We start from the raw sequence: 23,537 nt of genomic DNA on the forward strand, positions 1-23,537 counted from the left end.
CGGAAGCTCCGATCGGTGCATGTTTGTTACGTTTTGGACGGCCGAGATCGGAAGCTCCGATCGCAGGATCGGAAGCTCCGATCTTCTGCATCTGACCACGTGTTTCAATCTCCTTGACACCTGTTTCTGGTTGAGATCGGAAGCTCCGTTCTCGGATCGGAAGCTCCGATCTGCCCGATAGCTCCGAACTGTTTCTCATGCTTCCGAACTGGTTTTGGTCCTCGGGAACCCCCGGGACCTACCCCACCATTTTTGAACGTTCCGGATCTGATTTTCCACTTATTTTAACCAAATAAGGACTCCTTAAACATGTTTTGACACTTTTAAAATTATATGTCATTTCTAACATATTTAAAATCACTTAATCTTGTAAAATGGAACCGGGCTACTACAGCCTCGTACTCCGCTTCATTATTAGATCTGAAAGAGGATAACCTTATCGCAACTTTAGTTTTCTCCTGAGTGGGAGAAATGAGGATTACTCCCACCCCGCTTCCTTCCAAACTGCTAGCCCCATCTACAAAGACTCTCCATACCTCTTCCTGACCAAAGGTGATGACCTCGGTCAGAAAGTCAGACAAAGCTTGTGCCTTAATAGCCGCCCGAGGCTTGTATTCTACATCATACTCTCCTAGCTCAACTGCCCACTTGACCAATCGGCCTGAGGAATCCGGATGAGTCATCACCCGACCCAAAGGGTTATTGGTAAAGACAGTGACCGGATGAGATAAAAAGTAAGGCCGGAGTTTTCGGGCAGTCAAGATAAGGGCCAGGGCCATCTTTTCCATTTCACTGTACCGCATCTCAGGTCCATTCAGAGCGTGACTTACATAATAAACTGGCTTTTGATCTCCTCCCTCTTCTTTTATTAGCATCGTGCTTACAGCAAACTCTGTCGTGGAAATATAAACCCATAGCCTCTCCCCTGGCTCAGGCTTAACCAAGATAGGCAGATTTTTCAGATGCTCCTTCAACTCCCGGAAAGCTCGTTCACACTCCTCACTCCATCCAAACCTCTTAGCCCTCCTCAACACTTGAAAGAAAGGATGACTCTGATGGGCAGACCGAGCAATGAAACGAGACAGGGCAGTGATTCTTCCGATCAACCGCTGCACCTCCATAATGGAGGAGGGTGATGACATCTCCTTCAGGATCTTTATCTTCTTCGGGTTTACCTCTATTCCTCTTTCTGTCACTACAAATCCCAAGAATTTCCCGCTTTTTACTCCAAACACGCACTTAGCTGGGTTGAGCTTCACCCCCATACCTTCGCAAGGTGCTAAAGGTTTCTTCCAAGTCAGGAATAAAATGGTCTCGGGTCCTGGATTTCACCAGAATATTGTCCACATACACCTCCACATTTCGGCCCAATTGATTTTGGAATACTTTATCCATCATCCTTTGATATGTGGCTCCTGCATTTTTTAACCCGAAAGGCATAACCACATAACAAAACGTTCCTTCCAACGTAACAAAACTGACCTTATCCTGGTCCTCCTTAGCCAGGGGAATCTGATGGTATCTTTGGTAGGCATCCATAAAGCAAAGCAGCTCATAACCGGAGGTAGAATCCACTAATTGATCAATCTGGGGCAGGGGATAGCAGTCCTTTGGGCAGACTTTATTTAAGTCTCGGAAATCCATACACATTCTCCACTTCCCTGTACTCTTGGGTACCAACACCACGTTAGACAACCAACTAGGAAACTGTACCTCTTTGACGTGCCCTGCTTCCAGCAGCTCCCGGACTTGTTCGGCAATGACCCTGTCCTTCTCCGCTCCGAAGTGTCTCTTCTTTTGCTTGACAGGCCGGGATCCCGGGAGAATATTCAACTTGTGCTCAGCCAAATGAGCCGGGACTCCCGTTAGCTCTTTGGGAGACCAGGAAAATACATCCGCGTTCTGGGCCAGGCAAGTTTTCAATTGCTCAGCCAAAGCAGGCTCCAGACCCCGAGCCATCCGAGCAATCCTTCCTGGCTGTCCAGGCATTACCTCCACCTCCTCATATTCCTCCTTTAATTCCTCCACTGTGCATACCTCCTCCTGTTGCGGATCATCCCTTCTCTCCTTTCCCCGGGCCCTCTTATTGTCCACTCGGATGGTGTCCGCATAGCATCGTCGAGAGGAATGCTGATCTCCCTTTACCTCGCCCACTTGATTTCCTACCGGAAATTTGATCTTCTGGTGGTATGCAGAGGCGAAAACCATAAAAGCATTCAGGGCCGGTCTTCCTAGGATGATATTGTAGGAAGACGGGGCTTCCACCACGGTAAAGAGGGCCATGACAGTCTTCTTTATATCGCCCGATCCCAGGGTGATTGGTAGCCACACTTCTCCTCTACGCCGAACGGTATGTCCTGCGAACCCATATAGAGATGTTTTCACGGGATGGATCTCACACCCCTGTAAGTCAATTTGCTCGAATGCTTCTTGAAAGATGACATTTACAGAACTCCCTGAATCCCCAAACACCCTTCTCATGTCATAGTTAGCAACTCGAGCCCGGATAAGTAAAGCGTCGTTGTGAGGCAGACACACCCCTTCCAAATCCCCCGGCCCAAATGTAATGATTGGGTTGGGGTCCAGTCTCCTGGCCTCGATTCCCAGGCTTTCTCTTTTACTCCAAGATTTTCGAGCCCTATTAGAGTCCCCATCAGTGGACCCTCCCAAAATCATGTTGATCACTCCTTTAGAAGATCCCTCTCGGGGTTTTTTTTTCTGGCCTTCGAGGCGTCATCTCCCGAGCTCTTGGAGGGTAGGGCTTATTGGCCCGTGTGATGTCGAGCCATGGCACCAAGGGACATCCCGCTGCTTCTTCTCTACGTGCCTTGCTTCCTCTGGTACAGACTGTCCTAGCTCTGATATGAGCCTCCGGAACTCACTGGTATCATGGGTGTTTACCCGATGTATCGAGCAATATTTTCCCGGCCTCTTTGGAGGCAACGGTTGGGCATTTTCCTCACATAGATGAATCTCTCGGTCCCGAGCTATCCTGTGGGGAGCATAGGTGGCAAGCCTCCCTGGTTGATCCGGCCTTCTTCTCCCTGGATTACTCTGGTTTCCTTTCTCCCTGTGTGCTTCCTTCTTGTCTTTTTCCCTCTTCTGCCGTTGGGCTTCTTCTATGTTGATATATTTTTCAGCTCGAGCCAAGAGGTCCTCAAAGTACCGGGGAGCCCTCTTGACTAAAGACGGAAAAAATTCTCCTTCTTTAAGTCCCTGTGTGAAAGCGGTGATTTTGGTTTCCGGTGCACATGCAGGTACTTCCAGAGCCACTCTATTGAACTTTTTAATATAAGCCCTCAGAGACTCCTCGTTCGACTGCTTTATTTCAAAAAGGCTGAGAGTGGTCTTTTTATATCGCTTGCTACTGCTGAAGTATTGTAAAAAGACTTTCCTGAATTCTTTGAAAGTCTTAATACTACCTTCTTCCAAGTTTTCGAACCACCTTTGAGCAGAATCCACCAAGGTAGTCAGGAATACCTTGCACTTAATTTGATCACCATAGCAATGTAACATTGCCACGTTCTCAAATCGGGTCACATGCTCCTCTGTATCAGTGCTACCATCATACTCCTTGATTTTGGCAGATTTGAAATGGATCGGCAATGGCTCCCTAATGATTTCCGAGGAGAAAGGACAACCCAGGCTTTTGACCCGCGAAGATTCCCGCGGGTCCGTGTTCTTCAGTTTTTGTATTTTTTATTTCAGCATCTCCAACTCCCCCGCCATGGTGATATTGGCATGTGAGTTTCCCTCCTCTTCCAAGTGTATACCTCTGCTCTTCTCTTTTTCGGGCCTCGGCTCCTGTTCTTTTTCTCCCTCTAATCCTTTTTCATTCTCCTTTCCTTGGCCATACTTTCCTCCTTCTTGCTGCATTGCCATGACTCTTTGTACCGCGGCGTCTACCATAGCATTCATTTGTTCTTGAATTGCGGCCACTGCTCGACGGGAGCTTTCTGGATCATGAATGATGGTCATATCTATGCCTTGTACTCACTTTCCCACAGACGGCGCCAATGATGCAATTATCATAAAATAACTACCCGGGGGCGAGTAATACTCCCGGGCGGAAAAGATAGGTGAATATATTTGAGAGAGTGAGTCCTCTCTAATTATCCCACCCTCCCTTAACTTTTATAATGGCCCGCTTGGGTCTTCAATGATTATTGGGTATGGGCTAACTGATGGCTTTTAGGGTGATGGGACGGTCATCACGTGTGATTTAGACATCCCGTAATTTAAGGAAAGAGCCCACTCCGTTGGAGCGTGGTCCATAATGATTTGGTCGGGAATTTGATCCTGACACACTCTAAGCAGACGTGACTGTTTCCTGGCCTTGAGAATAAAAAAAACTTGGGCCCCCCAGCTTTGCTTTCTTTTGCTTTTATCCGGGTTCTCCCCAGACCTCCCGGGGTCTCCTGAGTGCTTAGACTCCCTGGGTTATATCATCATCCGAGATACTTCTGGCATCCGGGGGTATATCCACCCGGGGTATCCTACTAGGATATCAAAAGTAATTAGATAAATCAACTCGGAAATATAAAGATTAATAGAAATTCAGATTATTAATTAATATAAAATAAAGATGTACGATAAATATTGCGTAAATTATTATATAACATTATCTTATATTTTTTTGTAATTAAAAAATAACTGGGTACATATATCCGATAATGATAATACATCGAAGATGCGATGCTAAAGCATTATTCTTTATCATGCATATATATAGTTAAATATTACTTGGATGCACAACCACTAGGCTAAAGAAAATGTATGATCTATCTATGGAGTCAACAGAAAATCTCAGAGATTCAATTAAAAAATTTCAGTGCAAAGTCAAATTTGGTATTTCTACTTTTCACTGCCTTTATATTTTATTTTAATATTAAAAATATGTAGGAAAAACTACATTAGCATCAACCATATAAAGTTAAAATTTTGGAAAAAAAATAAATAAAATAAAACATATAATTAATTTTTTAAAACCTCGTGTTTCTAAAAATTAGGCATAAAATCCCTTAAAATGTGTAAATATACTTGATTTTTTTTAACAGGGAGATTAAAAAAAAATTTAAAAGAGAGATTAATGTTTTTTTAAAAAAAAAAAAAAATAGGTGACACGCAAGTCTATAATATTTTTAAAAAAAATTTTTAAAAGAGAGATTAATGTTATTTAAAGATGTAACGCTAATGAACTATCTCGTAGTAAAAAGTCGGTAAATCAAAACCAAAAAAACATCACATCTCTGAGTCCAAAAAAACTTAATTTTTTTATAATAATAATAATAATAATAATAATAATAATAGGAAAATGATTATAAGCGTTATCTTCGATACGATGAGTATATATCGTTCCCAACAGTATTACTTTTTAATATTTGGAATGAAGTGTATATGAAAATGAAGTGCTTGGAATGGGTCATGAGTTTGAATAAATGCATGGCTTGCGTATTAAACTAGGAGGCAAATGTTGATGGTTGGAAAGCACGAGAAATCCATGTGAAACGCTGACACTGTGGGGGTCTCGTCTTTATATATAACTCATCACCATATAATATTAATTTATTAAACAAACGGCCGTATGCATACGTACCCCAACCTAAATCATTAATATTCTGATTTATTAATTAGACACAAGTTTGGATTGTTACTTTGAAGCAAAGCTTGCGTACCATCTATATCGTGTTTAAGGACACTATGTTTTGAGGTTCGTCAAATCATTAATATTTTGATTTAGAGGGTGTTTGACTAAACTTATTAAAAAGAGTTTATAAGTTTTTAGAGCTTAAAAGCTGTTTTACGAGCTTATAAGCTGTTAGAACTTATTTTAAAAATAAGTTGTTAAAGTGTTTGGATAAACTTATTTTAAATAACTTAAAGATGTTGATGTGTTTGATATTATAAGATCTTTTTATCGTCGAAATTACCAAAAAGGGTATAATTATATGAAAATAATGTTTTGAGTTATACATATATGAAAATAATTTTATAATAAACATATATTAAAAAATAAAATTGTTATAATATTTTATTTTAGAAAAATTTATGTGATTTGGAATTTTTTTAAAAAATAATATTTAATATTTAATGTGTGGATGATACGATGGAGATTTATTAAAATATTTAAGGATATTTTAGAGAGATAGAATGTTAAAATAAGTTCTTTTTAAAAAAATTACCTCCCCTTGCTTTTTTAAAAACAGCTTATAAGCTGTCAAACAGCTTATTTTGACAGCTTATTTTTTAAAAAAATTTACCAAACGGATCCAGAGAGCTTTTAAGCTCTAAAACAACTTAAAAGCTGTTTTTAAGAGCTTAAAAGCTCTCCCAAACACCCTCTTATTAAGACATAAGGTTGGATTGCTACTTTGAACCAAAGCTTGCGTACCCATATCTATATCGTGTTTAAGGACACGATCGATGTTCATCGAGCAATGTTTTGAGGTTCGTGCTTTTCATGATACAACGGAGAAATTTATAGTAATTTCGTCCAAGATATTACTACTTCAACAGATAAGATATACCCGATTAATTAAACCAAAATGCAAGCAGAAGTCGAACAGAGAGCAAATAGACTTTGCCTTCTAAGCTTATAAACCATTTGAAACTGAATTGTCTCTTTTTACTTGTTATTGACAAAGTGCTCCGCCAGTCAAAATAAAATATAGGGAGAGAACAGGCCGGACCAATCTAGCGAAGAACCAGATCATTGAGCCTATTTTGCGGTTAAGTATTCATATGATGGAACTCATGTCGATGTCTTTGGTATGCACTGACACAGAGACTTACAAACCACGTCAACCAGGTAAATCATACTAGGTAAAGCCCTGTAAGCTAAACGTTCAACTATTCTACTAACTCGGACATCCTCTGGAGGTGCCCTGATAGACAGGTAAACCACACCAGATAAGTCATGTACGACATGTTCGAGCAAAAAGTTGTTTGGGAGGGGAATCGAACTGTAATGCCCTTTTATGTAATGGGCTGGGTGCGTCCCGCTGCTTCTGGCCCATCTGGCCTTCTGCTCTGGTGGTGCAAGTTCGAATCCTGGGAGGGTAAAAACTCTCTTTTCCAGATGGAGAGAAGGCCATGAGTATGAGTCTGGGCCCCAGAGCAGAAGGCCAGATGGGCCAGAAGCAGAGGGACACACCCAACCCATTACACGAACTCTGACCACAGGCCAAGCACTCTCTACTCTACCAACTTAGACTCTTCACCGGTGGAGCTAGACTCGTAATTTTGAATATAATATATGCACGGATGATTTAATGGATATTCGTAAGTAACAAATTCATTATAAAATATATATCAATATTGCAGCACTCCTACATGTTTAAGCAAACAACACATTGGGCCATAAAATACATCATATAATCATGAACGCGCATAGTTTTTCAACCTCAAAATATATAATACAGTTAAACAGAATGGGGACGAAAAAGTTCTATGCATCAAAGTACTTACTAAGCATATGAACATTTGAATACAAGTTAACAGCACCAGCACTGGTCCATCAACGCCTAAGGTTTCGTTTGATAACATAATGCCTTGAGGAAGATTAACTGGTAAGTTAATCCATGGGATAGCAAGTAGAATGGATCTCTCCGTCGGTCCGATTGTTCGTTGAGATAGGATATAATGTATATCTTGTATGCAACAATTCAAATGTCACCATCCCAAAGCATCTCTACTGCATTTTACTGTATCCAACACCCTTTTTTACGTATTCGTCATTCCTAATCAAAAGAAACGGAAAAAATATTTTAAGCATGAAGGAGCAGAATCAATCTTACCCTTCATCGCATTTCCATTAATTCTGGATTGCATTTTTATATATATAATTATGTAGACAAATCTCATACAATGTAAACAGATGATGAGAGAGCAGACAAAATAGTAACATAGGTTGAACTTGAAGATCAAAATTAGAAAAGTAAGCAGAATTTCAAAGAGACGTATTGCAAACAAGAACATACCCGACATACATGTTGAAGCTTGGTCTACCACTAAAATGCATGACAGGTAAAGCAGCCACTAAACAAGCCAAACTGACAGGTCCTTCTAAACGACAATCCCTTGGTGGAGGGCTTTTCGATTCGATGAGTCTGGTTAGTGAGCATGGAGCTTCTCATATCTTGGGCCTTCTTTTGTGCAGATCTCAGTTTGTTCGTGATTTTGTCCATGGATGATGATCTCTTCTTCTCCAATTTCATCTGAACAGTAAAAAGCAACCGATGAATAAGGGCGAGGTTCAAACGAGGAAAGGCCTACGGTAGATACCTGGCACCCAGATAAGGAATAAAAACCATATTTTACAAACCAAGTAATTGTACCTCTAATTTTCTTATGGCAGCCTCAGCTTTTGCTTTTTGCAGGTTCTCCCACACAGTAATTCTGTCCTCCTCCCGCCTAATCCTGAAACAGGTATAGCAATAAAATAAAATGGCCACCGAACGTTTGTTCTGTGCACTTTGCCAACAGTCTTATTATTTTATGCATCAGAAGCATCGTGATGTTGAATGTACGTTATCATAAGACAATAGCAGGATCAGGGATAATCCAGTGGAAGTATAGAAGATCATTCATTTCATTTGTTTTAGCACGTAAGACGAGTAAAACAAAGATGGATAGTTGAATAATATTACGTTGAAATGCTCTTGGATGGCTCCGTGGAATCATCCCAAGTATCAGAGCAAATGTTTAAAGGTTTTCCTTTCCAATCATCAGCATATCCACTGCCCTTTTCCGAACTTTTATTCCTTTTCTTTTCGGACCACCTTGTCATTGTGACATGTCCATCAACCGGCACGTCCCTGATCTCTGGTTTGGAGGAATGAATGCTCTCCAATTCTACAATGGGTAAAATAGATGGAGTTGCAAGAGAGAACGATAACCGTCTCCCAGATGATGAGTGTATACTACTCTCTGGACTCATTTGAGTGGCCATATCCCTTCTCGAACAACCACTGGACACATTCTTTTCAGCAGTTTCAGTGTCATACTGCTCATCTACATATATAACATGAAACCGAACAACAATCAGGCAATCAAATCAACTAACAGACAGTAAAATTCTGTGAGGCAAGATCAAAGAGGAGATGACCATGTACCCTGGTATCCAAGAAACATCGACTGGTTTAATATTTCTGAGCATCCATGTATGCTAATTGACCTCACCATTGATGGCTCCATCATTGGAAGAAAGTTTTCATTGCCTTCACAGCCACCATGTCGAATTGATAAAGCATCCTTAGCCATCACACCCGTCAAAAATGGAGAATTTGCAATTAGTTTTCTAGCATTCCCTCCTTCAAACACAGAAGTGGCCGGAGAAAACATCTGATAGTAAGCAACCCCGGGAGGCCCAAGTGGCCCACTCTTAGATTTAGGCCGCCTCTGTGGCTGCTGAACTGAAGTCCTTATAGCACCATCTCCCGACATGGGACTGAAAATCCACCTCTCTGCATCTTCCCATTTTGAAGGCAAAGTCCTACCATTATTGTAAGGTGGAAATGCAGAATTCACGCTCCTCTTATTAGCGTTCATGTTCTGTGGAACACGTTCGGAACTCCATCCTTTCTGAACCCCACCAATATCTGAATGCTGATTAGGTGTTTCAGGACTAGGAAATGTACTGGTCCTATAAGGTGCAGCAGATGGTTTCTTCATGACACCAAGTCTCGGCGAGGAAGAGCTTACAGAAATAGTCGCAGAATAGTCATGATCTATAGAAGCAGGCCCTCGGTGATCAGATTTTTTCTCTATTTCAGATCTCAATCTTCTATCTTGGCATTCTAATCAAACAAAACCCACCAAGAAATAACTGTAAATGATTGAACACAGAAGTGGCCAATTAATTTGCAAAACATATACATATATAATACCTCTAACAGCTCGGGAAAACGAATTTTTAGCAGAATCTGCTGCTACATTTTCATCCTCAGTCGTCTCAGTCTCACTCCCATATGGTTTTTGAACTAAGTGAACGTCATATTGGATTACAAATCGTTAGCATTATTAAAATTTCAATAGTTCGTGTCATTCAACATTGGAAAGAGGTGAAAGCCAGTAAACATAGAATTTAAACTAAATAAAAGAAGGGGGCGCAGACCAAGAATTACCTTCTGAATTTTCTTTTCTACTGAGATGAATTACCAGCGTGGATTTATTTGGATCTGGATCTGAGCTACTCAAATCCTCAGATGATTCATGCCCTGCGAACTTCTGTTACAACTTACAAATTTCAACTCTCCAGCTTCTTAAATGGACACTTTTTGAGTTTAAAAAAAAAATAGATACTTTCTGAATGCAAGAACTACATTTTACTTTAGCAACAGAATCTGTTGAATGCTAAAAACCAAAACCCTTCTGTGAAATCTAATGGAAAAAATTCTTTACCCATTCCCCACATAAACGAAAAGGACATACTGAAAACTGCATTGACAGGCCGACCAACACCGACAAGCCAGTTGTCCGTCAAATAACCCATCAAATTCCAATCATAATTATTTGAAAACCGTAACTTTTACTTCCAAAATTTCAAATTTCTAACACAATGTAACACCACAACGAATATATTGTTTTCCTATCTAAACGTAATAGAAAGTTTAAGACTATGTTCAAGAATACACATGTATGCACTCATTTGAAATCCATTTTTCCAAAATGCATGCGAAGAGGGGCTGAAAAATACAATCAGACAAATAAGAAGTGATGAATCCATCAGCATTACTTGTGAAGCAAGGGAATCTTGATCAGGAGCATCAGAGGCAAAAGAACATCGCTCGACACTAGCAGAAGCAGGAGAAAAGACACTGAAATTTGATTCAGCATTGAAAATGACAGAGTTGGGGCTCATCTCTCGGGCCCTGAAACCCGATCTCAAATCTTGAAAACTCAGTTCCGGCATCCTCAATACAGAGAGTAAAAGGGAAGTGGTTGTAGAATCACAGAGATCTGAGTGTATGGCATATAAATAAAAATGGAGTCTTTATGGTGTTTTTTTAATGGGGCTTGTGTGTGTGTGGATTTACGTGAAAGACAGCGCTTTTTGGACTTTAAGGGACGGAGTCTGCATCAAAATTATGATGTTCTGTGAACAAATTTTTCCATGCTTGGAGAAATTTTGGGTCCCTTTTTCCACGGCTATGTCTGAAATTTTGACTAGTATATGAAGGATCATTTTGTGCAGATCGCAATGAAGTGAAAAGGGTTACTTCAAAGTAATTGATTATTGTACATCTATAGGGATAATAACATCCAGCCATGAAACTATTAAGTGGGATAAAAACCAAAAATATTACTTTGTCGGTTCTATTGATACAGGCAGTATTTGTATTCACACAATTTTTTTTTAAAAAAAAACGTTTAAATTGGTAAAAGAATAGGAGTAACATTAAATATGAAAACTAAACAATATATTTGAGACATACAAAAAAATGTAACTTAAATGAGTGAGACGGACAAGTAATAAGTAATTATCATAGAGTTTTCTAAAATGATAGCTAAATATCCCCTGCATTGGAAATTGCCATATTCTTTGACATTTTTCGCATAAACTGACAAAAAAAAATTCAAGGTATTTAATATATATTTGTTGTCGAGTTCCTTTTTTTTTTAATTTTCTTCGTAAAATTAACGTGAGTTTTGTGTGAGAATTTTAAAATAAAAACAGAAAAGAATGAAATAACATGTATATCTAAATAGTGGACATGAATAAAATTTAGTCCTCTTTGATGTATATACATTTTTAAGTATAATTTTTGTCTGTACCCACTCATATGTCTTCACAATTTATTCAGTAAGTTACGTTTAATCATGAAATCAATAGTGAGATCTAAAAAGGTAATTCTAAAATTGAAGAACCAAAAGTATCGATTTGAAATATTTAATAACCAAAAAAAAAAAAGTTTTATTAGTGCATTATATGAGTGAAAAATAATGTTCTTTAACTAAATAAAAAGCTATATGGGCTGGTGGGGGTCTCCAGGAGAATAAATAAAGATGAAATAAATATGAAACAAATTGCCTTTGCCTGCAACAAATGTTTTCTATGGCAGCCCCCTACGAAGGATCCTGCGGCCATTTTTCACTCTTCTGAATCGCATTCATTGGTTTTGACTTTTCCCTCTCAGGGTTACAGGCTTCATGGGACACCATCCAAGATGATGTCTCATCGATTAGATGAGACGACAGATTGCTTATCTTGAATTCATGACCTTATATGCCGTCAAATAAGATGTTATAATAGAAAAAGACGACGAATTATTTGAATCTTGAACTCGAGACCTTATATTGCTGTCCTCATATTGCTGCCGAATAAGTTGTAAATTATAACATCGCAGGAAAAGTTTGACGGACATAAAATGTCTGGGCACCCAGATCGACGGAGGCAAATCCAACCATGACCATATATTCGGATACATAATGTACTTTTACATCTTCAGGCTTTGAGAGTATGATACTTCTACATGTATTAAAGCATCACATTTCCAGAAATTTTTTAACCGCATGAAATTGTTGTAAAATAAAATTCAATAAATTATCCTCTAACATTTACACCCTTCATTCGTTCTCTATATTACATATTACATGCATGGATATTTACAAGCTCCAATAAGTTTATCTTGAATGTCTATGTACAAAAGGTGCGTCATGGACGAAGCCTTCAACTTCAGAGCGATTTAAACAATCTCAAGATCTCCCGAAACTCGGAGGTTCACAAAAGTATGCGGTAACAGCCTTCAACCTGTCGTTTAAGAAATTCTTTTCCACCTAAAATTATAGATTTTGGAATCAGAAATGCGCAGACATGGAAGAGGAGAAGTAGAGTAAGTAGTTCCTTTAACAAGCTAATTGAGCAAAAGAAGGCAGGTTTTACATTTGACCCTCAAACAGAAGGGAGTGAGTGGTTCACCAAAAGCAATATATTTCTTCCAGATAAATGCTACTAACCTCCCTATTGAATCAATACAGGTCTCCTAATATCCAATAAATCGCTCATTTGAAAAAAATTACGAAGATGAAATGAAATGCAATTAAGTGGACTGTGAAATACCTCTAAAGACCACGGAGGGGTTGCGGTTAAAGACAACTCTGCTAATTGGTTGATATCTACATTTCTTGGGAGGAACATGACAATCTTGGGAGCAATCCCCTTTCCAACATCAAAGAGAAATTTCCTGACATAAACAAGAGAAGCATAAAATTAGCATCAACATCTTGTAAAAACCAACAGAAACACAAAAACAAATAGCCAAAAATAAACAATACCCATCCTTTGGCTTCAGCATGGTATTGATGTCAAATTTCTTCACTCGGGTATAATCAGGACCTCCCCAAGGTGGTGACATGAAGACCGTATCAGCCTGAAAAATGTCAAATTGATGCTATACATAGAAAGACAGGTGACCACAAAAAAGGGTAAAAACCTAGAGATTTTAAATCGAGAACATGTAAATCCTGAATGGGTAAATGTTATCGAATGGAAAATGATAAAAATTTTCAGATAAAATACTATGAACTATGGTGCAGATAATTCAAACAAATGGAAGCACTGCTGTATCAACATTTTTTAGGACACTCTCTTGTTTCTATTGCCGCCCATTTTCTAAGGAATTGTACTGTACATGGAGGATTCCCTAATTTAAAAAACCACAAGCCTATAGTTGAGTTACAAACAGAAAACATATGGATGAGTTCTTCCAACTTCTACATTACAGGCAATTTAATTAACAAAATGCAATGTTAAATGTGCATTAAAATTTCTGCTATATCAGCTCGTCTATCTTGTTTAAAAGCATGAGCACAAGGTTCTTGTACATGACAAGTAGGAATACTCAATACAAGCTTCAAACATGCACACACGAAAAAAATGTAAAAGTTACAAATCAGTCTCTCTGAAGATTCAGAATTTCCTTGCCTTCAATTTTGGAGCCAAAGAAAAGGAGTCACCCCTTATGAAATCTATCTTGTCCTCAACTCCATATAAGCTAGCATTATGCATCGCATACTCGATCTTATTTGGATCGATATCAATGGCGATGACATGTTTACTCCTGAAAAAAGCAGCAATAATATTTTTCATCGACGTATAAAAATTCAACTTGCCAAAAAAAAAAATCATGTGAGTATCGAATTCCCAAAAACCATACATGCAAAATACATAGTTATTTACCCATGTGAGAAAAGAGAATACATGGTTACTGAATCAATGACTATGACAACTTGGAGCATTGATTAGATGTATAAGGAAGCAGAAAATTAGGGTGCGGCTCACCGTTGAGCAAATTGAATAGCATTACCACCAACTCCGGTGAAAAAATCAATTATTGAACCACTGCCACAACGTATTGCATGATGCTTGGCTAGGGGCTCTGGAGTAACAGAAAACCATCCTTCTTCATCCATTTTAATGCCATCATCAAATCTGGAGAACAATATATATCTTTGCCACCAGTATTTGCTTATACTGGGAGCAGCTTCTAGCAGAACTCCATGGAGGTCTAACAAAAAAGCCAAGTATCAAGTCAAAGCTATATTAATATCCGCAACAAAAGAAAATTAGTAAATATTTTATATACGACCCAATTTTTTATTCGAAAGAGCGGGGAGATTAAAACAAAATTACATGTATTTCAATCCCAATACCTAAAACAACTTCGACCCTTTCTACTTTCTAGTGGACAAGTGGACATCTTAACAAAAAGGAGGTGTATAATGATGCCAACTTACACAATGTCAAACTTTATGAAGCTTAAATATTCAATTAGTATAATTGTGTTTTAAAATGCTATAATGCTACAATGCACAAGGATGTAACCATGGAAATGGAAAATAAAAACAAAAACACAAAAAAAGACAAAACATAAACGGAAACAAAAAAACAAAAAAAAACAAAAACATTTGGAAAAATGCATAACTTCAAGATTTAGAGAGCAACAAACTGAATACCTCAAAAAAAAAATAAGAATAATAAACTTACATAACAAAATGTTGGCAACTATAAGATCATTTCCCACCCATTGCACCATCTTAGTGCATGTTTTGCATCAAATTAGCGAAATTTCGGCACCAAACAAAATAATTATCTCCGATTCACCTACTTCAGACCTATGTAGAATGGGTACTCCAAAAAAAAAAATATTTGGAGTATCGGGTACGGGTACGACACGCGGATACGCGTGTCGGATACGGCAAAACCCGTGTCGTTGACCTTTTCCAAGTTTGACCAGTTGGGTACGGCTTGGGTACGTTTGGGTTAAATCGCAAAAAATTAAAAATTTAAGGGTTCAATTGAAAAATTAGAAATGTATGAGGACTACTTAATATATATATTAATATGAATTGGGCTTAAAAGCGATAAGTCATCGATTCTTTCTTCGGTTCGTCAGCTCTTCTTTTTCTGCTTCTCATCGTCTATCATCACCAACACCACTCCTTGGACCTTGAAGTTTTCTGCTCGCCGCCGTATCCTAGACACATATAATATTATATTTTTTTAAATCCTAGCCGTATCGTGTCTTATATTTTCAAAATTTCTCGTATCGCCGTACTCGTCTCGTATCAGATCCGATACCCGTACCTGTATCCATGCAACATAGCTTCATACTTCACTCCTAAATAGATACTCATATTCCATCAGATAACTAATTATAAATTTGTTTAACAAATTTACATATTAAAATTATATTAAAGTAATTTATATATTAATTTAATTGTTTAAATAATAATTTTTTTTAGAGTACAAATACAGTATTGATCCAAATTACAACCATATAAAATATCTGCCCGCACTACAGGCGGAACTTGAGCTTAAACTCGAGACGTGCTTATCTCGAGCGAAATAATTACAAAGAAAACTTCTAAATCTACCTAAATAAATTAGAAAAATTATCCGTAATCAGCGGAAATGGAACCTGAGACCAAAGGGTCTCAAGGCCTCGACCTTAGCCATTAGAATAAGGCCTCATCGGCAATAATTAATTTATTTTAATTCATTGAATAATTTACTTACTTTATAGTAAATTAAATACCATATATAGATAACAAATATTTTATTAAATTGATATCAAAATTAAAAAAGTGATTTTAAATTAAATATCAGATAGTATATACCAATTTTATTAATTTTAGCAGGGCCATCATGACACCTGGTTCGAGATACTCTATGCCAGGCTTCAGTAATTCCAAATGGACGAGAGCTGAGGCTGATTATATGTGCCAAGAAGAAACATATTATTTGACAGACAATAATTGAAACCCGCTACTCATCACCACCAGTATAATACATCACAAACACCCATACTGAACAACACATGAGAAGGAAGACAATCATCATCCGAAGAGGTAATCTAAATGAAATTGGGGGAAGGAGTAGATAGTCATGAAGACAATACTGAAGTAAGATTTACCACATGGAACATTTACTTAGAAATATAGTGAAGGAAAAAAGAGTTCAGACCTTCATTTGAATTGGATGGTTTCCAGTCAGATTGTGGTCTCCTGACTCTCTTTTTCTTTTTTGTGTTCCTAATACTCGAAATACAATCAGATAAAATCCAACATCCAGCAGATTCATCAAATTGTTGACTTGATAAATTATCATCTCTCAGTTCTTTAGAAAAGTAGAGGTCAGGTTGCAAATAACAAGTCTCTCGCAACTCATCAAATTTTCTGTTGTCCAATTTGTCATCATCTACTTCAGCCATTTCAACCAATTTATACGTGCTCTCATCAGCAGTAACAAACGGTGCGTGTTCCGTTTCCACAGGAGGATCCCATGTGGTCTCCTTTGTAATGACATTATAGAAGTAATTTCTCAAGTAAAAATCATCCCAATATGTTATCCATTCTTGAGAGTCGGTTTTTTTATGATTTGCAATAATATCAGCATGGGTTGTTGCAAGTAATGTTGAACATGCTGCCAAATCTGCATCATGCATCATCTCAATACTGAAGTCATTTGATACGCCTTTGGTTTCATGGTCCGGTATTGAATGGATATCGAGATTTACGGATTCCATTTCTCTCTTTAACTCGTTCAAAAGAATGGCATCATTTGATAAGCAACTTCTTGCCGACGATCCATCCTTTAGCCCTAAACTAGCCGCCACTTTTTCGTTTTTGGACATTGTAGCCTCACTTTCACGCAAAGAAATGTTGCTGAGTCCAGAACTGCCCAAATTATTGTCAAATCCAAGATTTGATACCTCGTTAAAAGAATCAAGTTCACTGGTGATGTCGCAGGAACGTCCAAGATAGCTAATTGAGTCGTCTCTTTCAGCAGAGAGATTCAATAATATGTCACCATCAGCTAAAATTCCATGGTTATGTGTTTCACTTTGGTCAAGCGTCTCAGAAATATCAAGTGCGTCAGAGGGAGATCCATTCTCCTCGCACTCTTTTACTGAATGCAGTAAGTCACCATCAATGACTTTGGGAAGCAGCTTATTATTTTTTATTGTAGTTTTCCTTCTCCCACTTATCACTCCATTCCTCTTCTACAAGAAATAATTAAAATCCATATATCAAGAAAAAGAAATCAACCGGTATTACCAGTGAAAATTGAGAGAGATATGTTGAACCACATACACCAACCAGCCAAACTTCAACAAAAGGAAGTTCAAAATCATTAGTATCTTAACACATCGTAAAACATTTTGCAGTCGAATCGTCACCATTTATCAAAGGATCAAAGCATGAACCATTGTTCATATTGAGATTCCAAAAAATTGTCACTTTTAAACGGGAATTTCTATTCCTCACTGAAAACATTTTCCAAATCATTTCGGAATTCGATAAACATCACAGCCATTAAGGCACACATGTATCCTGGAGCCCAGGCAGAAGGGCGAAGGCACAAACCAAGATTGGCATGTTATCAGACCAAGGTGCATCAAGAAAACATATTCAAATTACACATAAGAAGAAAAATATGTCACGCAACATCCAATAGACCAATATGAAATAAAAATCATGGAATAACAATAAAAAATATCAATGAATGAACAAACATATGAGAATGACTATAACTTTGGATTTGACCTAAGATACAAAATCCTTTCAGGCGCACTTACAAAATTTCTTAATCCTTTATGGCACACCTAGCCACGAACTTCATGGCCAATGCGTGCGCCACACACCTTGTGGGCTTTCAATAATTATGATCAGCATAACTGTTCTAAGATAAAATAATAGCTTTACTAGCTCATGAATTTCAAATTTGACATGAAATCACAAAAGAACAAAAAATGTGGTATTACCGCCTTGTTAGTATGGAAAGACAATGGAAGTCCTAAACCACTCAGTTGTTCGGCTAGTTCAACATCTTCAGTTGCCAAGCTAAACCCTGAGAGCCCAAAAGAACTTCAAACATTAAACAGAGATCTCATCCACCCTAAATCCAAATCTACAACACCTCCCGATCAAAATTTTAACAAATTTACGCTTATAAACAATAAAACCAAAACAAAAGTAAAAAAGCGAATCTTGCCATTGATTCTCGCGGCGCCAATCTTTTCACTGACATAATCAGCGTCATTAAACATCTGCAGTTAAAAAAATTACAATGTAAATCACAGAATACACGTAAAACATAAATTAATCCAAGATTACATTTTTCTAACCTATTGCAGCCAAACAAAAGAAAATAAACTCACAACGGCCTCTAAATAATCCGATGCTTCCCGCGCTCCAGTCGAGCAGTCATCCCTATGTATTAAAAGTGAGACAAATCAAATTTCACAGGCACAAAATCTTGAATATGCATAGATACATCTAAAGCGTGAAGAAAATTTGTTCTCACCATAAGTGAACTTCAGTTAGCTTAAACAACGGACCGAGAGCTCTGATGGCAGGCGATTCATCCAATAAAAATCCCATAAAGCTTCGATTTTTGAAATGGGTTCTGCAAATAAATCAATGGCGTAAGATTTATTCGGGAGATAGGGCACTGGAATTTGAAAAAGCAACAGGCTTTCAAGAATTCGAAGTCAAAATTCAGTCAACCTTGTAATTTTTATGATTCATTAACGAGGAGGAAGCAGAGACGCTGCCGTTTTAAAACCTTCTCCTCCAAGAAAAAAGTTTGCTTGTACGATTCCTTTTTTTTTTTTTTAATATTTTAATTTATATTTAAAAAATTACAAACACATCCAAAAATCTACAGAAACCTTAAAGTTTTTGTATTTTTAATAAAAATATTTTATAATTCTAAGCAATCCAAATTTCTATATTTTTTTCTTAAATCATGAACAATATAATATTACTTAGTTTCAAATATATAAAATGTATGCGGTTTTTTGGGGTTTTTTAATTAAATGTTATAATTTTTTTGAAAATAATTGTCAACCTATGACAGTCGTAAAACTTGAAATTTTATAAAAATCCGAGAAATCAAAAAAAAGTGCGTCAAATACTTTTGTGAAATTCTCGATGAGTAAATATACCCTCTTTTGTAACAGTTTTAACTTTTGCATTTCAGTCCTTGTGTTATAATTTTGTTAGCTCATTCTCTCCAAAATTAAATTTTTTGTCTCATAAATTTATCAAATGACAAAAAAACCCTCAATTTAACAATAATCATTCTCATTAATTCTTTTTCAAACTACAATGATATATTTTTATTTTTATTTTATCACTTAAAAAGAATATAAATCTCACGATGATATGAATTCTTTTTTAAATAAAAAATGTACAACAATGAAATGAATATTATGCAATAGCCGATTCATTAATTAATATTTTTAATTAGTTAATATGTAACTAATAATTATAGATAATATGCATTTAATATATTCTATCTAAAAAGTGTTAATAGAAAGAAAAAAAGATTCATTATAAATAACATTATGTCAAAGCATAATCCTTAGAAAATCTAAAAACAATGATAAAAAAAAAAAAGAATAGATGTTTGATAAAAAAATTATTTTTACTAAAAATATTAAATTATGATATATTTTAATCTATTCTACCCGTAAAAGTAAATAAAAAGATGAAGTTTTTTATTTGTGGATTTTTTATTTTGTATTTAAATTGTGTATTGTATAAATTAATTGCATGAACAATTGATTAAAAAATAAGTATCAAACATAAAAGAAAATGGGCTTTATTGAGAATTTATGTACATACATATCTTCACAATTATATGGATAGGGGTCTATGTGTTTAGAAAAAATATAAGAGAGTGACTTAAATAACCAAATTCATTACAGAGAGATATATTAGCTCATCATAAATTTTACAATGGTATTTAACGCAATTACCTCGAGGAATCATTCCTCGTATTACTTTAGACAAGATTTATATATATGTGTGTTGAAATCGGAGAAATTATATTACTCCAAGTTCAACATTTTTTCTTAAAAATAAAATAAGATCCGAGCAATTATTGTTCAATATATATATATATATATATTACTTTCTGTATATACATGATGTTGATTGGTTGGCATTCTAAACTTAAAATTTATCATATTAACTATTATAATTTTTATTTTATTTTTAAATATTGATAATTATTTATACCTGTAATTAAATCAAATCAAATCAAATCTACAATTTACGTTTGATTTGTTAATATATTTTTATTTAGATCTTGACTTTCTTGAAAATTTATAATTAAAGATTTCATTAAATAAAATCAGGCATAGAATTAAATAAATTTACATGTATTATTAAATTTGGTTACTTATTTCATTATCTTTTTATTTTATATTTTAAAAATAAATGATATTTATTTTTATTCATTATTTTTCTGTAAAATTGAATAAGAAATCAAATAAAGTTCCTATGAAAATATTTTATAATTAGATTATTTTATTAAAAAAATAAATTATCTAGATTTACTGATAATATTAACTTGATTTTATTAGTTCGAAATAAATTTACCTAATTCCTGTTAATTGATAGCCAACTCAAATAATATACATAACCATGTAAATTATATAATACAAACTTAAAGTTAACATTACAAAATCACAACAAAAAATTATAAAAATATAATATTGTGATCTTAACTGAGATAGCATGTGTATAACTAAAGAATTAAAAAGAAACTAATATATTATAACTATATACTTTTGCATATAATATAATATCATTAAAAAAAGCATACGTATACGTACTAGTCTACCACCCACAAAGATGCTGCAGTGTTACCTTCTAATGACTGGTTTTATGTCGGAATGGTGGGACGCAATTGTTATGGACGTGTTCCATATATATGCCAAAGCAAGAAGAATATATAGATGGTCTATTTTCACCTCATATAGCAGAAATGTATGATGTAAATTTTGATGTATGTCATATTTAATGGAAAAAAAAGTTCTCAAAAATAAAATAATTAAAATATTCAGTGAGATGATTTCTTGAAGTTTTTTTTAAAATAAAGTTTTATATATCATAATTATATGACATTTTTTATGCCTAAAAATAATTTTATTAAAAAATAATTAATTTTTTAAGTATATATTATATATGGAAGTTGTACTTTATATCCATGTTTTTTTTTTTTTTTGTCTTTACAAAATTAGGAAGAAACATGTAGGGATAGTAATGTCAATTTATACTGTCAAAAAAAAAAAGTAATGTCAATTTATAAAATAAATAGTGAAATAGAATGTGATTAATATATTTTGGAGTGTAAATAAAACTTCTTATATACGTGTGTATATATGCAGATAAATATAGCTCCTAGTGGATGTACAATCGAATTTTTTTATATAAATGTTATTATTTTTTAAAAAAAATTATCAAGTGCATACATTACTCATGTGAAATCACGAGATTGCTGAAAATCTCCTATAACTGTTAAATCCACGTGTTTTCAAATTTTGAGCACAAGCACCTCTAAAAATATGTACGAACAAGGGGAGTGAATGCTGAAAATTTGACTACATGGATGTATGTGTTCAAGATTTGAAAACTCTGGAATCAATAGATTTTTTTTTTCATATGGAGTTTTTAACAATATCGAGATTTAACAAGGATGATGTATTACCTTTATAAAAATTAAAATTAAAATTAAAATCTAAAAATGTAATTTTTTCAGTTTTAATAATTTTTATATTTTGTTTACATAAATGTAATTTTCTCCGAACATTGATGTCACAATCTCATCCCACTTCGAAGAATTTGATTTTTTCTCGAACCCGTCCCTGTTCATGTGGGCACCTACAGAGCTCCGCAGCGGGGGTTAAATTGTCATCCATATTTGTGTGTTCTATATATATTTCACTTGATACATAAAATATGTTTACGAGGTGAAGTTCAAATTATAAAAAAGTAAATTGTAAACAACGACACACATGTAAATTATTATTGTGATTTTATTAAATAATTAATATAATATTTTTAATACAAATAATAATGACATTATTATTTGATTCATTGGTAAATCTTATAATTTTATTACTATTATTACTATATTACAAAAAACTGGTGTCATGCGCCACAAATATTATAAAACTACAAGATTCAAATGTTAAACCCTAAAGTACTAAAAATATAAAGTGGAAAACATCTTTTGCTTGAATTAAATATAAAAGTCTACGTAATTTATTTCGAAAAAATTAATTAGGATCCGAGGATTCCCAAGATTTCTCATTTTTTTTATATTTGAATGAACAAAATTTATATTTATAAATAAAATAAAATCCGAAGAATAGTTTTATGTAGTTTTTAATAAGATTTCTCCATTTTTTATAATTGAATTTGAATTAGCAAAAATTATATTATATATATATGTATAATAGATAAAGCGAAAATCCTCATTCTAGTGCAATCCGGCTTTAAAAGCTTGGTTTGTTATAAAATCTTAAATCCTCTCAATTGGTTATATTTTATTAATTTTATATAGTTTTTAGTTATATTTTTTTAAAAAAAATCCATGTTGGTTAGGTTAAGTTTTTTTTCGGTCATTATCTTTATCTGGTAAACCCCTGTGTTAAACACAGTCTACAAATCACGCTAGCTAGATAAATTGTACTGAGCATATCTTGTGTGATAGACTCATCCGAAAAAATGTTGGTTGTGAATGTCTAGTCATTGATCAAATGTACTTCATCAACTCCAATATCCCTCAGACACGTTGATGATTTATTTAGTCGTTTGATAGGTTCATAATTTTTTTTAAGTATCTATTATATATTATGATCTACATCTTTTCATAATGTGTGGGATATATACATGCATACTCGCATAATGACACTCAATGTCCATATGAAATAAAAACTTGGGTCTAAAACTATTACGGTTGTTCCATGTGACATGTCGAATATTAAAACTAATAAAAAGTGACTTATAAGCACGTGATGTTACATCATTCAATAGGTAAGCTTTCGGAAGGGACACCATAGAAAAAAGTTACGGTCGCTTCAGTGTGCAAAACGTGGTGCATGTTATAGGAAGTGGCAACCTAAAAAAAACTACCATCCAATTAGTCACAAAACCGTGTATTTATAGGTTGGAAAAAAGTCATCACCGGGTTAGTGTCAAGTGCCAAAACTGTGTACATTATAGGTTGGAAAAAGGCT

At 35.3% G+C, this 23,537-nt stretch overlaps 3 protein-coding genes across 5 annotated transcripts; all 3 read right to left on the reverse strand.

Annotated features, from left to right (window-relative positions):
- Positions 1 to 1,394: 1,394 nt before the first annotated feature.
- Positions 1,395 to 2,676, reverse strand: LOC140865822 (uncharacterized). The gene is made up of 2 exons (XM_073270612.1): positions 1,483 to 2,676; positions 1,395 to 1,415 (listed from the first exon to the last, which is right to left on the reverse strand). Exons 1-2 carry the CDS (start codon positions 2,674 to 2,676, stop codon positions 1,395 to 1,397), a joined length of 1,215 nt encoding a protein of 404 aa, XP_073126713.1.
- A 4,691-nt stretch (positions 2,677 to 7,367) lies between these two features.
- Positions 7,368 to 11,265, reverse strand: LOC140875426 (uncharacterized). Of its 2 annotated transcripts, none has more exons than XM_073279102.1 (8): positions 10,736 to 11,265; positions 10,125 to 10,227; positions 9,888 to 9,980; positions 9,114 to 9,797; positions 8,649 to 9,012; positions 8,337 to 8,418; positions 7,985 to 8,216; positions 7,368 to 7,739 (listed from the first exon to the last, which is right to left on the reverse strand). In XM_073279102.1, the coding sequence occupies exons 1-7, from the start codon at positions 10,910 to 10,912 to the stop codon at positions 8,010 to 8,012; spliced, it is 1,710 nt and encodes a 569-aa protein (XP_073135203.1). In that variant the 5' UTR covers positions 10,913 to 11,265; the 3' UTR covers positions 7,368 to 7,739; positions 7,985 to 8,009. The 2 variants fall into 2 exon arrangements, with proteins under 2 accessions (XP_073135203.1, XP_073135204.1); XM_073279103.1 differs by having other exon boundaries at positions 7,980 to 8,216.
- Positions 11,266 to 12,387: 1,122 nt separating this feature from the next.
- Positions 12,388 to 19,061, reverse strand: LOC140874935 (uncharacterized). 2 transcript variants are annotated; one of them, XM_073278430.1, is made up of 10 exons: positions 18,809 to 19,061; positions 18,663 to 18,714; positions 18,497 to 18,551; positions 18,267 to 18,352; positions 16,466 to 17,504; positions 14,282 to 14,507; positions 13,925 to 14,060; positions 13,276 to 13,370; positions 13,061 to 13,184; positions 12,388 to 12,777 (listed from the first exon to the last, which is right to left on the reverse strand). In XM_073278430.1, the coding sequence occupies exons 1-10, from the start codon at positions 18,883 to 18,885 to the stop codon at positions 12,697 to 12,699; spliced, it is 1,971 nt and encodes a 656-aa protein (XP_073134531.1). In that variant the 5' UTR covers positions 18,886 to 19,061; the 3' UTR covers positions 12,388 to 12,696. The 2 variants fall into 2 exon arrangements, with proteins under 2 accessions (XP_073134531.1, XP_073134532.1); XM_073278431.1 differs by having other exon boundaries at positions 18,630 to 18,714; positions 18,809 to 18,860.
- Positions 19,062 to 23,537: the final 4,476 nt, after the last annotated feature.

Source organism: Henckelia pumila, chromosome 1, assembly GCF_033568475.1.
Source record: "Henckelia pumila isolate YLH828 chromosome 1, ASM3356847v2, whole genome shotgun sequence".
NCBI classification, from domain to species: domain Eukaryota; kingdom Viridiplantae; phylum Streptophyta; class Magnoliopsida; order Lamiales; family Gesneriaceae; genus Henckelia; species Henckelia pumila.

Coding starts and splice junctions, on each gene's coding strand:
- LOC140865822 (XM_073270612.1), bottom strand. CDS start 2,676: ATGATTTTGGGAGGGTCCACTGATGGGGACTCTAATAGGGCTCGAAAA. Junction 1,416..1,482: donor CTAAGGAGGACCAGGATAAG/GTCAGTTTTGTT, acceptor TAAAAAATGCAG/GAGCCACATATCAAAGGATG.
- LOC140875426 (XM_073279102.1), bottom strand. CDS start 10,912: ATGCCGGAACTGAGTTTTCAAGATTTGAGATCGGGTTTCAGGGCCCGA. Junction 9,981..10,124: donor TAGAAAAGAAAATTCAGAAG/GTAATTCTTGGT, acceptor ACGTTCACTTAG/TTCAAAAACCATATGGGAGT. Junction 9,013..9,113: donor GATGTTTCTTGGATACCAGG/GTACATGGTCAT, acceptor TTATATATGTAG/ATGAGCAGTATGACACTGAA.
- LOC140874935 (XM_073278430.1), bottom strand. CDS start 18,885: ATGGGATTTTTATTGGATGAATCGCCTGCCATCAGAGCTCTCGGTCCG. Junction 13,185..13,275: donor ATGCTGAAGCCAAAGGATGG/GTATTGTTTATT, acceptor TGTTTATGTCAG/GAAATTTCTCTTTGATGTTG. Junction 12,778..13,060: donor CCCCTCCGTGGTCTTTAGAG/GTATTTCACAGT, acceptor CTATAATTTTAG/GTGGAAAAGAATTTCTTAAA.